This window comes from Phoenix dactylifera, chromosome 6 (genome assembly GCF_009389715.1).
Source record: "Phoenix dactylifera cultivar Barhee BC4 chromosome 6, palm_55x_up_171113_PBpolish2nd_filt_p, whole genome shotgun sequence".
Classification (NCBI taxonomy): Eukaryota; Viridiplantae; Streptophyta; class Magnoliopsida; order Arecales; family Arecaceae; genus Phoenix; species Phoenix dactylifera.
Genome location: NC_052397.1, coordinates 4,918,278 through 4,935,611, shown reverse-complemented (window position 1 = coordinate 4,935,611; position 17,334 = coordinate 4,918,278). Strand labels below are relative to the sequence as shown.

Sequence of the window (17,334 nt, the reverse complement as noted above, 5' to 3'; positions counted from 1 at the left end):
TACTTTTTTTTTTTTTGCTTTGAAAACGCGGGGGGGGGGGGGGGGGGGGGGGGGGATTGCTATGTCAGCAGGGGATTGCTCTGATTCACTTTCTCTTACTCGTTCTATGGAAAGAAAATCCGGAACAGCGAAAGCCAACTGCCCTTGTGGAGTGAGAGCGATGCTCGAGTTACTTATGGTGGTGCTAGGTGTAACGTACTCATACGGAGGATAACCATACTGGAGCCCATAGGGGTAACGAGCCCTCCCCACGGATGGGGAGGGTATGAGTAAAACCGGCCGGGGTGCCCAACACACAGTCATTTCTGCTCGCATCGAACATTCTCCTGGCGGGGTGAGGGCCCAGTGGGGGCTGCTACGCGGAAGTGGGCTTGTCCTTTCCTCCCCCCGGTTAACAACGGCGGACCCTCTTTTTTGAAATGAAATAGAGTCCCCACTGGGCCCTCACCCCGCCGGGAGAATGTTCGATGCGAGCAGAAATGACTGTGTTGGGCACCCCGGCCGGTTTTACTCATACCCTCCCCATCCGTGGGGAGGGCTCGTTACCCCTATGGGCTCCGGTACGGTTACTCTCCGTGTGAGTACGTCACACCTGGCACCACCAAGGCTACTAGCCGACCAGTAGCGCTTCTTGACCCCGTGTCCAGGCGTGGGCCATCCGATCCCCGAATTTAATCGACGCCCGCGCATTTCGAACCTGGAATCACTTGGTCAGAAGCAAACACCCCGTTTCAACTGAGCTACCACCTTGGTGGCTGCTGCAGTACTTTTGAGGTGCTTTTTTGCACTTATTAAATAACTTGATGAAATACTCTCTCAAATTTGATAAATATTTTGTGTTGTCTATTTCATAAAGAGCATCACATTGATGGAAATAATGGAGGCATATTTACTCATAAAGATAAGTATTTATAAAGATCAATAGAAATACTATGGATAGTTTGCACCACACTATACAAGTAAATATAGTTAATATAGAGGTATACACTCGAGAGCTTCGCATGCATATTCATTATGCATTTTGGTTGACAAATGTAGTAGAATAGATATGAAACAAGATTATATAATTCTAAACTGAATTGTATAAAAAGGGACTTTGGGTTTATCTCATTATTATGGCAGGCTCCGTTACAGGCTAAAAATATGGTGTCCATCACAGGCTAGAAATGTGGAACTATAATGTGCAGGCTCCGCCATAGGCTGAAAATATGATATTCTGATAGATATTTCTTATAGGCTAAAAATGTGGAACTATAATGTGCAAGCCCCACATGATGTAATAATATGTAGTGCACTAGACGGTAGGCGAGAAATAGATACGGATGCATAGCTCCATATGATGAAGGTTTCAATGACGCGCCTTTAAACCGTTATAACAGCCGCCGTTTGGTTAGACCATCGGCCCATCCCCGACCGCACCTACTGAGCCGGGACAATCCAGCCAGTAGCTCGTCTCCTCGCCCATCTGTTTGGTCTCTCTTTCTCCCCCACCATAAACCCCACACGCCCGTCTCTTACCCACAGGATAAGGATATAAGTCCCGCCTTCCGCCCCTCCCCTCTCCCCCACCTCTCTCGCTCGACGCATAGAGGAAGAGAGCGAGGAATCTCTCCTTCTCTTTCTCCTGACTCCCAGTCCTCTCTCGCTCGAAGCATCGAAGGAGAGCGAGGAGGGCAGCGGCCATCTCTCCACCCTTTTCGGGGCTAAAAGGTGCTCTTTTTCCACCTATTCGACCTGTATATTCGTGCCAATAATCATGTTATTGAGCTGTCTGCATTCCTTTTTGATGCGACTGAGATGTCCACTTTCATTTATGTCTGCTGGGTTTTTGTTAGATTTTTCCCAATTTGGAGTTTTGATTTGTCTGTTTACGAAATACTGTAGAAAAACACTTTCTTTGCCTTGTTTTTTTTTTAATTTTAATCTATTTATGGGGAGGGGTTTTCATCTTATGGTGATAATTCTGGGTAAAAGATGGGAAATGACTGGTTGTAGAGAGTGTTTGTTTTATGGAAATTGAAGCATTTTAGTTCTTCTTGGAGGTCTCAAATGTAACTGTGAGAAGGAATTATGCACATAAAAGAATCTGGCGAAGTTTGTACTCATAGTAGTGAAAATATGATGTTTAGATGTGAGAAGAAGACTCTGATGTGCCAGAGATATACAAGGAACATTGGGTTATTATTTTTTTGTAAGTGTTTGATGTGGTGAAAGGTTTATAGAAATATTAAAAAGTGCTCAGTGGAGAATATTAACTCCAAGAAGGAGGTATCTTCTGGTTTTTTGAGGAGTGATTGGACGGTTTGCTTAGAAGTTAATTTTGTCAAGTGGGTTTTCCCCTTATTCTTTGCATTGTTAAAGGATCCTGGAAATTTGATCCGAAAAGTTGGAAGGGCACTGCTGATAGCAGGTATCTGTTTTTTCCGATTGGTTAAAAAGGTTGATATTTTCTATGTGAAACAAGCACCGTGTACAGCTTCTATATGCTAGTTATTTTGATATAATTTTGAAGCACGGTGATGATTTTGGAAAGGCTTATGGGAAGTAAATGTGAAGGGTCACCAAAATATAGATTCCCATATCTAGCTGCAGACGTTTTACACTTGGCAGAAAATTAGTTAGTGTGTTGCATCATCAAAAGGTGTTTGGAATTTGAGCTTGCACATGATGTTGATATAAATATACTCATTCATCTCCAATGGCGTTTTTTCCCCCGGTTATGTTGATACTGTTCGTGTATCTTCTTTTTCACAGATAACCTGCTACTTGATCTTATGATCTAGTCATGGACTTCTAGAAACTTATTGCTCTGCACAGGCAGGTTATTGCGGATCTGATTTCCTTATTGAGATATAAGAACCCAACACTTACAATCTTGCTAGACTTCACCATGTCATGACGACATTTTCTATCGTATCATGACCAAGGGTCGATGCATTGGGTATGACTGATGCGTCAACCTGGCAATGGCTCGGTATGCACTCGTGCTTGATGAGCTGTGCCAGTTCTTATTGTGCACTGACATGGTAGCATACCAAGTATAGGAATGCAGCTTGTATTTTGTCAGATCCATATGTCGATAAGGCCTTAGCATGATATGTATCATGCCTGCCATGTTGTCCATGCTTTCTGATACTTAGATTTATCCTAGTGATGCTGCAAGATCATCATAGCATTAAACATTAATTGTATATACTCTGTGTGTAATGTCCAGTAGGAAACAAAGGTTTTTTCATACCTGCAAATTTCTATTTTTTTTTTAACAACTACGAGAGATTTTTGTTATTTATTTGTAATCACATGGTCTTTTTTATCCTATTGTCATAATAAGATATTCTTAGCTGGGAGATGCTAGTTTCACTATTTTCTTCAATTTCTCCAAACCTTTTACACTTAATGAAGTGGTTCTTTCACTGTTTATTCTACAATGGTTCTTTTGGAATTTACTGTTCTCCATCTTTAGTAATGAGTATTAGAGTTTGCAGGTGATTATCCTGAGCTTGTGGTGTTCTGTCACAGTTATGTTCCATAAGGTTGTGAGCACTTTTGTAGCGCATGGGTTTAGAAGACTATCTCTAGGATAACAATGCTCATGAAATCACAGATATGTTCCTACATGAACCTCTGTGGTAGAGCAGCACATGTACTGTATCTGACACCTATCTGAAGATGGTTAGGTTCAGAGCATAGCATGAGCATTCAGAAACTTGAACTATTTAGGTTTGTTATTTTTGTACAAAAACATTACCCATGATGCTCTCCTTTTCAAAATTGATTCAACCTTGCAGGTAGCACTTTTTTAATCAATGCTTCATGCTTTCAACATGTGTATTAATCTTAGCTCTAACCTATCATCTGAACAGGACAAGTTTCAACATGTGTATCAATGCTTCTTTTATGGAATGTAGGTTGGGGCATAGTAAGTGATAATCTGCTTCACTAATTGAAAAGATGTGTAATAATACTTGAGCTGAAGCATGGGTACCTTCACTGTGACTTTAGGGTAGTATAAATGCCTAATTCTGGTTCATAAAGTTTCATATTTGTTTAGATACATTTGTAAAGAGGTTCTAGTACCATAAAAGTTTGTATTTTTGTGGAAAATACTTAGAGGTATTAATAATGATTACATATAATTAAAAAATAAATTGTTGGATTAACTGCCATGTTAAATAAATATTAGGTCTTGGTAGGGTGGGATGTCATTGCATAACTCATTAATTTGTAATTGTTACACTTCAGCCTTTAATATATATCGCTCATGGGACCAGAGTTAAAGCCATCTAAAGATAATCTGCAAAACTGGTCATCTGGTCCCCTTATATAATTTGATCCCAATGCTCCAAGTTTTTTCAACTTTCTCTTGTTTTGTCTTTATTAATTATACTATACACCAATAAATGGACCTGTATTACCACCATATGCAGTACATTCTCTAATTCAATGGTTATTCATCAAAAGCTCTAAAGGATGAGTCATCCCAATTATGCCTACAGACTACATTCTACATAAATTATTTCAATTGTTACCAATGGAACATTAACTAGTATCGGGTTTAAGGGCTTCATACTGCAATATATGTATCTGCGAATGAAAGATAAATGGAACTCATTTATTGTTCAGATTTAGGACCTTGATCAAGACCTTTTTACATGATGAATCAACAGAGAGTCACAAAATTATAGAGGTCTCCGGACTTTGATTAATGCCGTATGGTCTTATCTGATGATTATTGATCAAAATATTTATTTAGAAGTACCAATAGGACTGATTTGGTTAATCTATATTTACAGCTCAATCACTTTGGGTGTAATCTGCTAACAAACTCTACCTGCTGTAGGGCAAGAAAGGAATTGGAACCGCTAGTTGCTGACTGATATTTTAATTCAGAGGACTGCATTCAACATGATACCTGTAATTAATTGCTCTGTGGGCAATATCACTCTGCTTCCTGGAACTACTTGTGGCCTTAGGAAGGAGATCCAATCAACAAGATGCCATGTTTCTGGAAAATATTTAAGGCCAACACCATTGTCTCAGGGGTTTCTATTTACAAAAACATCATTAAGGCTGTTTCGGAGATACTATAGTGGCTATGTTTCAAAGCATGGTTCAAGAGTCCGAATCTTTGCAGCTGTTGGGACTGATGTAACAATAGAGGAGCCAGATCCTGCTGTTTCAGATGAAGTTGCTGATGAAACTTCAGAAACTGCAGCTAGTTCAGCTGAAACAACTGAGCATGCCCCAGCAAACCCCGCTGTTCCTTCCACTGCCAAAAGCAAACGCCCTAGTCCTGTAAGGAAAAGTGAGATGCCACCTGTGAAGGATGAGGAACTAGTGCCAGGTGCTTCCTTTAAAGGGAAAGTAAGGTCAATTCAACCATTTGGTGCTTTCATTGACTTTGGAGCCTTTACAAATGGACTGGTACATGTCTCCAGGATGAGTGATGAATATGTCAAGGATGTGGCCTCTTTTGTTTCTGTTGGACAAGAAGTGACAGTGAGGATTGTGGAAGCAAATAAGGAAAGTGGGAGGATCTCTCTGACAATGCGTGATACTGATGAACCCAGGAAGAAACAGCAGACAAGAGAAACTCCTGCCGATGGAAGTAATAACAAGCCAAGAGCTGTCAGAAAAAATGCTGCAAGGTCGAATCAGAAGCATGATGCGGTGCAAAAGATTTCTAAGTTTGTTAAGGGACAAAATTTAGATGGCACTGTGAAAAATGTAACCAGATCAGGAGCTTTTGTTTCACTTCCAGAAGGGGAGGAAGGATTTCTCCCGATCTCTGAGGAATCTGAAGGGTTTGGTGGCATTTTGGGAAACTCCTCTCTGCAGGTTGGTCAAGAAGTTAAGGTACGGGTGTTGCGCATTACAAGAGGGCGGGTGACTTTAACAATGAAAAAAAAAGAAGATGTTGAAAAGCTAAACTTGCAACTAAATCAGGGGGTGGTGCATGTAGCAACAAACCCATTTGAGCTGGCTTTTCGTAAGAACAAGGAGATTGCTGCATTTTTGGATGAGCAGGATAGAGCACAGAAATCTTCTGAAAATTTAAGCATGTCAAAAACTTTGGAACAAGCAGGAGGATATGATGAAAATGTAGCCAGTTCTGACACTCTTGAAGTTGACGGCTTAATGGCAAGCAGTGATGAGAACCACGTTGTTGGTCCCTCTGATTTAAGTGAGGAGCTGGAGGATGAGAAAGGCACTGTTGAAGAGCTGCAAGAACAAGCTTCTGTTGAAGCTTACGTTCCTACTGATTTGGAGAGCAAGGATGAGGAACCTGCAAGCGCTCAGGCTCAGAATGCTGAGACTGTTCCTGAAACTGTGCAAGAAGATGGGGAGAGCTCTAAAACCTCAATTGAGCCCTCTTCCGATTCTGTTTTAGATGAGGCCTCTATACCAGATGATGTGAAGGATTCCAGTGCTGCAAATGTCACTGCAGAGGAACAAAACCTAAGTTCGAAAGCTTCAAGTTTGGAGGGAGGTGAATCTTCTGCAGATGGCTCCTCTGAAAACTTGCTAACTAGTGAATCTTCCATAATTTCTGAAGGCAAGGAAGAAAGTGCTGATATTAAAACTGTAAAGAAAAGTGGAGGAATTCCGGTTTCAGAAAGTGGAGTAGCAATGGAGGCCTCTGTAACTGAGGAAGCTAGGGAAGCTGATGTCACAACTGGAACTGTCGTGGAAGATGAGACTGATGGTAAAACTTTGAGTGCAGAAGAAAATGAATGCTCTGTAGATTCTGCAGGAAGCGAGAAATCATCTGCGATAAAGGATTCCAGCATCCATGTGGAGTCATCTGGAGAAATTGGTAACCAGAAGTTATCTTCAGAAGGTGTGGTTCCTGATGAAGTTGTTACTAATCAATCAGAAGATACTTTAACTGATGAGAAAGTGGAGAAAGTAACACTGATGCCAGTTGAAAATGAAGGGGCCTTTGCTGAATTAAAAGAAGCAAATGCAGAGGCTTCTGAAATCTTAAATGGGCAAACTACTAATGCAGATCAAGGAAGTGATTTCAAAGGTCAGTAGTTATCTTCATTGGTCACTTCTTTAGCCAAAAGGCAGGCTTCCTGAGTAAGTTTCTCAAAATTAACATTACTTCATATGTTTTATCTGGACGATGAAAATGCATCTCATTGGCTGCAGTACGAGAGCAGTGGACAGATATTATAATATTTGTCCAACACACTAATTAGTATAAACAGTACTTCATCTGTCAAAAGAATCAAGGTAAAACAAAACAGCCATAGAACAATAGAAGATTAACTTTGGACATTGAAGAATTTTGTGACTTAGATCAGGTTTCACTTTTTAGCCAAGTCAATTAATTGCTTTGTAAAGTTAAAATTAATAATATAACAGAAAAAAAAGAAATTGTAGGCAATCTCCCCCCTCACATTTTATTTTTCAGAATCTACTGTGGAATACCTAATGTGTATCTGTCGTTCACATCTTTATGTACCGGTACTATAAATTTGATATTATCGAGTACATGTGGTGACATTTGGAAAATGGCGGACACTGAATCTGTATCAACTTTGACACCCTGAAGCTGAAACTATACCAGCATCAACCTTGTCCTATGCTTTTCTTCACTGCAGCATGTTGTGCTTTACCATGTTCTCGTATGTTTACGATGTAATAAACTGCTGAAATTACCTGACCATTTTTTTATGCTTGAAATACTCATTGAAAATCTTACCTAGTCATCAACTTTGTCATGTATTCTAATATTAAATCCATCACCAAGAATCCATGTCACACTCCTCAAATTTTTTACAGCATGTGACTGATTTCTTATCTTGATTGACAAAGGATTTTTTCCTCTCTGAGTCTCATGCATCATTAGCTATACCTGCAGTGCCTCTGGTATTATTTGCATTATAATATTAAGGGGAAATCTCGGGCAAATTGATTAATGCTAATAGAATCTTGGTGACAAATCTGTCCTTTGATCTGATGATATTTGTGTGGCTTGCAGTTGGTGCGCAAAATGCAACAAGTATTTCTGCAGCTCTTGTAAAGCAATTACGTGAAGAAACCGGAGCAGGCATGATGGACTGCAAGAAGGCTCTTGCAGAAACTGGGGGCGACATTGTGAAAGCCCAAGAGTTTCTCCGGAAGAAAGGTTTAGCAAGTGCTGAGAAAAAGGCCAGCAGAGCCACTGCAGAAGGAAGAATTGGGTCTTATATCCATGACAACAGAATTGGAGTCCTTATTGAGGTGAACTGTGAAACAGATTTCGTTTCTCGAGGTGAAATTTTCAAGGAGTTAGTTGATGACCTTGCTATGCAAGTAGCTGCTTGTCCTCAAGTACGCTACTTGGTTATTGAAGATGTTCCAGAAGAAATTGTGAACAAGGAGAGGGAGATAGAAATGCAAAAGGAAGACCTTTTGACAAAACCAGAGCATATCAGGTCAAAAATTGTAGATGGCCGAATAAGAAAGAGACTTGAAGAATTTTCATTGCTTGAGCAACCTTATATTAAGAATGATAAGATTGTAGTTAAGGATTGGGTGAAGCAAACCATTGCCACAATTGGGGAAAATATCAAAGTAAGAAGGTTTGTTCGCTACAATCTTGGAGAAGGTTTGGAAAAGAAGAGCCAGGACTTTGCTACTGAAGTGGCTGCCCAAACCGCGGCAAAACCATCACCTGCATCCCCAAAGGATCAACCATCTGAAGCCAAGGAAGCTGTCGAAAAGTAAGCGCATCCCTCCCTCCCCCCCCCCCCCCCCCCCCCGCCCCGCATCCCCTTCTTCCTCATGCACAGGTTCACTTCCATAGCATGCAGAGCAAGTTGCTGGTCTTTCTGGATCAATAACTTCTATGAACTGATAACTTCTATGAACTTTCAAAAGATACAAGTTCAAGACTATAATAGTATGCAATACATTGGAGTGCGAAAACCCTTATGTATCTGATGAAGCAGTTGAATCTTCTAATCAAAGGGTCGATCATAGATAATAAGTTGCTTCGTTAGTTCAGGGTTAAAAGAAACTCGAAAGGAAAAAGGTGCAAACCTGTTCATTATTGTATCTGGTCTAATGCTAAGATGTCTTTGGCTATCTGTTGTAGATAATTATTTGGAATTTTAGTGAGAGTAGATCTTCCTGTTTAGCATTTCTACTGATCCTAGAAACTTCACATTGCAGGCCTCCAACAGTTGCTGTGTCAGCTGCCCTGGTCAAGCAACTTAGGGAGGAAACAGGTGCTGGCATGATGGACTGTAAGAAAGCTCTCACAGAAACTGGTGGAAACCTTGAGAAGGCTCAGGAGTACCTTAGGAAGAAGGGTCTATCATCTGCTGACAAGAAATCTTCCAGACTAGCTGCAGAAGGTCTGATCTCTTCCTACATCCATGATTCTCGGATTGGAACGCTGATCGAGGTCAACTGTGAGACTGATTTCGTTGGTCGGAATGAAAAGTTCAAGCAGTTGGCTGATGACCTCGCAATGCAAGTTGTTGCATGTCCACAGGTTGAGTTTGTCTCCACAGAGGACATCCCAGAAAGTATCGTACAGAAGGAGAAAGAAATAGAAATGCAGAGGGAGGACCTGAAGTCAAAGCCTGAGCATATAAAGGAGAAGATAGTGGAAGGAAGGATTGGGAAGAGGCTGGGGGAACTTGCTCTCTTGGAGCAGCCCTTTATCAAAGATGACAGTGTGATGGTGAAGGATCTGGTGAAACAGACAGTCGCTGCCCTTGGAGAGAACATCAGAGTTCGGAGATTTGCTCGCTACACTCTTGGGGAGAGCGAGGATTGAAAGATGTGAAAGGTAATGGTGCTGCATTTTTCATGGGCCTTTCACATGAAGAGTTGGAAGATGGTGCCAGAAGGGTTGTATGCTTCATGTAAGAGTAAGGTTGTGGCGTTCAGTTGTATTTATTTAATTGTATCATCTGTTGGTCATCCAGAATACATTTTTGACATCCGACATATGGAATCAAGGGATCAGTAGTGCAATTTGATCCTATTTCTGTTGTCTCTATCATGTGTTCTGCATTTTTTTTCTTTTTTCTTTTTTTTTTCTTCTTCTGCTGCTGATCTGCAGGTATGTTCAAATACGAAGAGAAACAAGTTTATTGGGGGTGGTAACCTGCGTTAGCATGGAACATGGTTTCTTGGTGGAAATTGAAGTGCTGTTACGTTCTATGCCGAAGACATGCAGATCAGTTTCACCGTAAAATTTTGATTCTGGGACTTTGTATGCCAACTACCAAGTTAGGATGGCTATTCAAACACACCCTCCCAAGAATGTCTTATATCTCAAATAAATTTAGATCGAAGAATCTGTTATTATTGGCACTTACCAGGATGATGAAGGGTAAGTCGAATGTGCCTGTGGCATTACATCTAAACTAATAGAGCACTACAGTTGAAGCCAACTAAATTGGCCTTTTAGTTAGTTGAACAGGGGAGGGATATTTGTATTAAAAAGTTTAGGAGCGTATCACCGTTGTACTACATAGACTACCGGACATTCACAAGGGCTTGGTGAAAGAAAACGGCGGGGGGTAATTTTCCTGTCAACACTTGCCTTCAAAGAATCTAAACTGGATCTCTGGTGCTGTATTTCTTTTTACATTCCCCAGTTAAGAATACAAGGCTGGCGTCGTCCACCAACTGGCATTTAAATCTTCTTCTTTTGTCATCTCTCCCTGCCTTGCGGAATGTTGTGTGTTTCTTAATTCTGGCTGGGTTCTTGCTCTTTGATTGCTGGTTATTGCTGTGTATATGTTGATGCCGTATGACTAATTAAAAATTGTCCTTTGCCATCAATGTTTAGGCCTGAAGGGTGACTCCCAGATGGTAGTTGGATGGCCGCATCTAGCATAGGAAACATTATAGAGATTATTATCACAACATGGATGTTGGATGCCCTATTCTAGCATAGGATATCAATTTTTTTTTGATGTCTTTTGCATAGAAAAGGACAAAAAAAAATGATGTCCTATTCTATATAACGTTGGCTTGTACTCTTATTTGCGCCAAATAGAGGCCAATTTGATGGTTTGGAAAAATTACTTCTCACAACCTCTCTGTGAGCTGGTAAATAATGATAATAATGCAGTTCTATTCTAAAAGGACGTAAATGTGATTACTTCGTTTGTAGCTTTTCCAGCAAGAAAAAAAAACTTCTAGAAACAAATAATGACATATGCCCTAAAAAATTACTCATGTTACGTTGGGATATTAGGAAATTAGGGTTTGTGAAAAATGACCTTATGTCATTTTTTAACCTGTGAAATATAAATGGACAAAGATGAAATTTTAGCGAGTTTTTATATTTCTTTTTTCTCCATTTTCTAAAGTTTCTCCATGAGTCTAAATGACTTCAAGGACAACTTTTCGGATGGATGGTCCTATTTTTTTATAATAAAAAGATGAAAAAATTGTGAAGCCATGAAATTTGTTAAGCAGTTTCTAACAATTGACTGAAAATAAAAGAAGGGCATCCTCCAATCAACTTGATTCACAGTCCAGCAAATGAGCATTTTTAGATAAAAAATGTGTAACGGGATTCTGCTTTCCCATTACATGAAAGATGGTACAACTCTTGAAACTTTTTCAAAACAGTTTTGTATCTTCAATAATTACTCAAATAACAAAGAACTTTTTTAGCAATGATGGTAAAATTTATTGATTATAATTATCTCTTCAGTTTCTTTGATCCTTCAAGTCAGATAATTTTGATAGGACTGAACATAGCACATAAATTTGCATAATCAATGATGCATAATTTTGAAAGCGTTGTTGAGCTTTGCATAGTTTGAAGAAATAGCTATTTCTCCGAAGAGTTGCACCTGGTTGTTTTCATGTTGATTGCTGCTATTACTTTATGCCATTGCAAGGAAAGGAATTCCTTAATTTTTTTTTTCCTCCTGAACCTGTGGCCTTCAAAGGATCTCAATTTTTAAATGAATGGTCCCCTTTCTGCAATCACAAAGACCTACTTGGAGTCATTAAAATGTGGGCAAAAATCAAACAAATGAATCAATTCTTTACTTCTGCTGCTGATTAACCTTCTAAACTTTTTCAGCAGAGAAAGTTGGAGTTGGTGAAGTTGAAAATTCCTATTTTCAGGTACTGAAGTGGAGGAAGCTATCTGAAAGCAGCAAAGTTTGTATCAACAAAAAAAAAAAAAAACAGCGAAGTGGAAAAGCCTTCTCTCTATCTCAATCTCTGGCTTTTTTTCTTTTTTTTGTGCAACTGTTGTTAGTTGTGGCTTCTTTCTTCACTACTTTCGATCTGTTTGCCTTGTGCTTATTTCATCTTTTTGTCTCTTGCCCTCCTCCCCTTCTACTGTACATTTTAACCATTACCAAATTAGATGGCCAAGCCTCCCTTTTCCAAAAATAATAATACTAATAATAAATCACTAAAAGAGAAATATACAATCGAATTGGTGTTAATTTTATGTTACTTTCTTCTAGAAACCTGATTACTTTCCCTTTCGGGAGGTGAAAAAAAAAGGTCGGGTTCTCTCCCATCCTCGGACATCCAGAGCCAGTTCTCCTCCTCTCTATAGAGAGGTACGCCACCTTCCCCTCTTCTCCCAGCTCCTCTTCTTTCACGAGTCCTTGTCCTCATTTCTCCCCGCCGTTTTGGAACTCCGAGGGTTTTCTTGTTTATTTTTACTAGGCTCTAGGGTTTTTGTTCTTCTTGCTCTCTCTCTCATAGCTGGTTCTTTTTGCTGCGTTCTTTAGGGTCTCAGGTTTGTGGCTTAGGCTTCCCCTGCTCGATCTTTCATATGCGTGTATATCTATTGCATCTAATTGAGTTGAATGGTTACATTTGAATTCTCCATTGCATGGCTTTGGCAGCAAGTGAAGCAAGTTCTTGGTCGGTCAGCCACATTCTGTAATTGTTCATAAATTCGCATGGTTCGGTATATTATATGTATGGGGATAATTACAAATCCACCAGAATTGCAGGGTATATTTTAGTTGAAGATAACCATTGTTTTTATGTTCTATAGATGGTTTGGGATTTATGTATCTAATTGTAGTGTAATTCTGCTCTTGTTTACTAGTACTGTTCATGTCATCTCGGGGCAATGGGTTAATGAACAATGCTTTGTTGTGCTATATGCGTAATTGTAGTAGCAGCACAGGCAAATTCTTGCTATTAGTACAGCATTGCACTAGCGTTAACAGCACATTCTTGCTGTGTGGCCATCCAAACAGGCTGATCGAGGGAAGGAAAAAGAGATACTATCATGCTCCTGTTTATGTGTAAATTCTTTTTTTGGTCAATACTTATATACAAATAAATTCTGTAATACTTATGTATAAATAAATTCTTTGGTATACGATATTTTCCCTGATTGATGTGGCGGATTTTTGGTCTAGATGTGACATACAAAGGCAATTTGATTCAATGGCTGATTGGAGGAATAACAACAGTAAACGGTCCTATTATCAGGAAGACAATGTATACAACTGGGGAAGCAAAAGAAGAAATCTCAGTTATGATAGAGACCCTAATGTTTCTGGACCAGAAGATACTGTCTACCGATACTTGTGTCCAGCAAGAAAGATAGGAGGTATCATAGGAATCGGCGGCGAGACTGTGAACCGACTGAGGGCTGAAACTCTAGCCAAGATTAGGATCGGAAATAATGTACCAGGTTGTGAGGAGCGAGTCATAACTATCTGTAGCTCAAGCTCAGAAACTAATGCCTTTGGAGATACTGATGATCATATTTGTCCTGCACAAGATGCACTATTCAGGGTGCATGACAAGCTTGCAGCATGTGAGGTGCAGCGTGATGAAGACAAAGAAATGGGTGGACCACAAGTAACTGCCCGTCTACTTGTACCATCTGATCAAATTGGATGTGTAATTGGGAAAGGTGGTCGGACTATTCAAGGCATCTGTACTGAAACTGGTGCTCAGATTCGCATCTTGAGGGATGAACATCTTCCTTCATGTGCCATTAGGGGTGATGGGCTTCTCCAGGTATTGTAGTTTGTTCATTATCAATCTACTTTTGCTTCGTAGGATGATATATTATGATACTTCCAGAATTGTTCATAATGAATCATTTGTATACAAAAGCTTTTGATGGTTTTCCTGTGCTTGCATCTTAGTGATTTGTAAGTAGTGTATCTGATGTTGCACTTCAGACAGTCTTGGTATTACAACCACAGATGGCAGCTAGCATGCCTTATCCCTTGATCCATGTCCAATGCAAATATTTATTCTTCTTGTAGTTGCATATAATTGGATGTGCATAGTTCTGCTATCCCTGTTCACATGACTGTCACTGCTCTCTATTTGTCATGTCTTGCATTGAATATCTTATCGTGTATAACCTATTGGTTATCAGATTACTGCTGAAGCCCCAGCTGTGAAGAAGGCATTGTTTCAGGTCTCATTTTGTCTTCATGACAATCCATCTCAGTTGCAGCACCTGTTTTTTCCCAACATATCTCATTCTTGCCAACCAGGTGGTCCATATCGTGGTCCAAATGTAGGTGATGCAGCAAGTGAACGGCCAAGAACTTACCCTTCAAGGGATGGAACTTCTGCAAGGGAATTCGTGCTACACTTGTTGTGTCCGTCTGTCAACATTGGCCAGGTTATTGGCAAGGGTGGTGAAATTCTCAATCAGATCAGGCAGGATTCTGGAGCATATATCAAAGTAGATAGTTACTATGATGATGATGACTGCACCATATCAATTTCATCTAAAGAGGTGAGAGTCATGTATACTTGTGAAATTTCAGTATTGATCTCATAATTTTATCAAGGTTTATCCTCTTTTCATTTTCCTCTCTTCAGTTCTTTGAAGATCCAATTTCCCCAACTATCGATGCTGCAGTTCGCTTGCAGCCTGGCTGTAGTGAGAAGACTGAGCAAGAATCTGGCGAACTTTCATACACTACCCGCTTACTTGTATCAGCACGGCGAATCGGTTGTCTGATTGGTATTGGTGGATCTGCGATATCTGAGATGAAGAGAGCTACACAAGCAAATATCAGAATAATTAAGACGGACCTTCCCAAAGCTGCTTCTGATGACGAAGCAACAGTCCAGGTTGACATGGTTTTGGTTTATAACTATTATTGTGTATTATTATTTTAATATTTGTATTGCAAGTTTTCACCTTTTTTACGTAAGCAAAAGAGCATGAGTATTTTGTCGTCTTAATGTTTGTACAGATCAGTGGAGACAATAATGCTGTCAGACATGCTCTCATGCAAGTAACTGCACGGTTAAGGGCCAATTTATTTGGAAGGGAGGATGCTTTGTCTTCAATTCTGTCTTCCATGTACCAATCTATGCCAAGAGATTTACATGGTCATGGATGTTCTTATTCTGCTGAATATTGTGCTTCAGGTGATGTGCCACCCTCTGAAAACTAAGAAGCCATGGGCCTTCTCAGGTAAAGTTTTTTATTAGTTGTCAGAAAGAATCCGGAGGCGTTATTTTGCTCTGAATCTGTAGTGACGTTCAAATTGTTAGAAAGTGGTGCAATCATTTCTAATCTTATCTTTTCATTTTATCAAATTTTATATGCAGTATAATGATTAACTCATTGGCTACTCCAACTAATCATTTTTGCTGTTAATCTGTCTAGGGTGGTTGTGGTTTTGGAACATATGATAGATCTTCATTCTGGCAGCACTGGTAAGGGTCTGTTAGATTGCTGAGAACCATTATTTTTGGGGTTATTTTATTTTGATAAACTTTGGTTTACCTAACTTCTGAAGCTAGCATCAAAGTGCTTAAATTTCTTAGTGCAAGAAGTCCTGCACTTGCGTAGTTATTTTTCTTTTGCATTGAGCTTTTGGATATTCACACTAATATCATCATGTTGGATATCTTATCAGAAGCCATGTTTTCTAAAATTTTAGATCCACGAAACTATAAAAGTTAGGTTATTTACCATCACAGGGAAATTCCTGTTATATTTGCTGATTTCAAGATTTTGCATTGGGGCCTGTTTCACAATTTTTTATGATTATCTTTTGATATATTTCTCAACCTGATCCTTGCTGTTCTTATTATGACAAATGCTTCTGTCTTTAATCATGTTTGTGGTTTTGCATCTTTGAGCTTTTGCACATGATAATGATCTGTTAGTTCAATTTGGTTTGTTTCATGTAAATTCTGAGGCTTGCTCGAACAGTTTACGCTGGTGTATAGATGACAGCAATTGCGTGTTACCATCCAGCTCAGTTCATGGACAATATTGTTGCTTTAAGCTTGCACTAGGTCTACAGACATGTAAATTTTGTGAGTATGCAGGACCATGTGATGATATTTTCATTTGCACCCTTTCTCAGTAATACAATGATTACATTGCAATGTTGTCAACTCTGCAGGTGAATTATGGTTTGAATTGAATTGAAATGTTGGTGAGTGTCGTGTATGGAGGGTCATTTTTGATACATGTTAAGGTTTGGCAAATTCTATCAGTTGCTCTGAGGTAAAATTAATATCAAGGCTCTTTTTGGGTGTAGTTCAGAGTTTTTGTATGTAGCACTAGCTGGCCTATTAGAACAAGCTTATGAACTTTGTATTGTCCCATTGTCCTGTTAATCTATTTTTCTATCATGATTTAGATTGATTTAAAAGTTAAAAGCTGACTTAAAGCCGGTCTATAAACTAGAGAGCAATTGCTACATTGGAATTTGGAAGTTCTTTAAGGGTCACAATTCAATATACGTATATTGAAGACTAGTGAATGAAAGACCACCACATAAGTGATGAGACACATGATAGCTTCGATATCTTTGGAGGAACTCTGTGAGTCTGAAAGATGATGACTCTGAACTTCATGATGCTTTTTGAGATCAAAACATTTCTCTTGATTGCAATGCTGGAAGATCATTCCAACTGTTTGTGCGAAGAAATGGTGTCAGCCAGTTGATCACTTGTTTTTGTGTTGCAATTAAACGTGCTGCTGTACTGTTGCCTAGCTAAGTTAGCTTCACTTGTGGTGCACTATGATCTGTGGACAAGCTGCTTTCTGGTAGAAAATGCAGAAAGAGTGGATATGGAGATCTTTGCAGAGACTTTATGTGATGTTGACATCATGGTCAGGTCATTATTTCTAAAGATATTTTCTCATTGTTTGAGTGATGAATTTTGTCATTTCCTTTTCTAATCCAATATGAGAGAAAAAGATTTTTTTCAACCCGCTAAATTTGGATTTTTCAAAAAATAATAAAAAAACAAAGGTATTTTCAAAATAGGATTTTAAGTCTTCTTTTTTTTTATTAATTTTTCAAGAAAACCGATTACAATAATTTATTTATACTAGTAAGAGTATGGCTGTCCTTACAAAATTCAAGTTAAATTTTAGTT

General features: G+C 39.2%; 2 protein-coding genes across 11 annotated transcripts; both read left to right on the top strand.

Moving 5' to 3' along the window:
* Positions 1-1,514: 1,514 nt before the first annotated feature.
* On the top strand, positions 1,515-10,001 carry LOC103702876 (polyprotein of EF-Ts, chloroplastic). Of its 2 annotated transcripts, XM_026803016.2 has the most exons (5): positions 1,523-1,710; positions 3,486-3,720; positions 4,841-7,030; positions 7,991-8,714; positions 9,166-10,001. In XM_026803016.2, exons 3-5 carry the CDS (start codon positions 4,906-4,908, stop codon positions 9,776-9,778), a joined length of 3,462 nt encoding a protein of 1,153 aa, XP_026658817.2. In that variant the 5' UTR covers positions 1,523-1,710; positions 3,486-3,720; positions 4,841-4,905; the 3' UTR covers positions 9,779-10,001. The 2 variants fall into 2 exon arrangements, with proteins under 2 accessions (XP_008783732.2, XP_026658817.2); XM_008785510.4 differs by lacking the exon at positions 3,486-3,720 and having other exon boundaries at positions 1,515-1,710.
* Positions 10,002-12,284: 2,283 nt separating this feature from the next.
* Positions 12,285-16,914, top strand: LOC103702849 (KH domain-containing protein At4g18375). 9 transcript variants are annotated; one of them, XM_026803002.2, is made up of 8 exons: positions 12,555-13,250; positions 13,368-13,977; positions 14,348-14,716; positions 14,803-15,057; positions 15,183-15,406; positions 15,602-15,651; positions 16,154-16,260; positions 16,350-16,914. In XM_026803002.2, the coding sequence occupies exons 1-5, from the start codon at positions 13,057-13,059 to the stop codon at positions 15,384-15,386; spliced, it is 1,632 nt and encodes a 543-aa protein (XP_026658803.2). In that variant the 5' UTR covers positions 12,555-13,056; the 3' UTR covers positions 15,387-15,406; positions 15,602-15,651; positions 16,154-16,260; positions 16,350-16,914. The 9 variants fall into 9 exon arrangements, with proteins under 9 accessions (XP_026658793.2, XP_026658811.2, XP_026658813.2 ...); XM_008785470.4 differs by having other exon boundaries at positions 16,140-16,260; XM_008785459.4 differs by having other exon boundaries at positions 16,108-16,260.
* Positions 16,915-17,334: the final 420 nt, after the last annotated feature.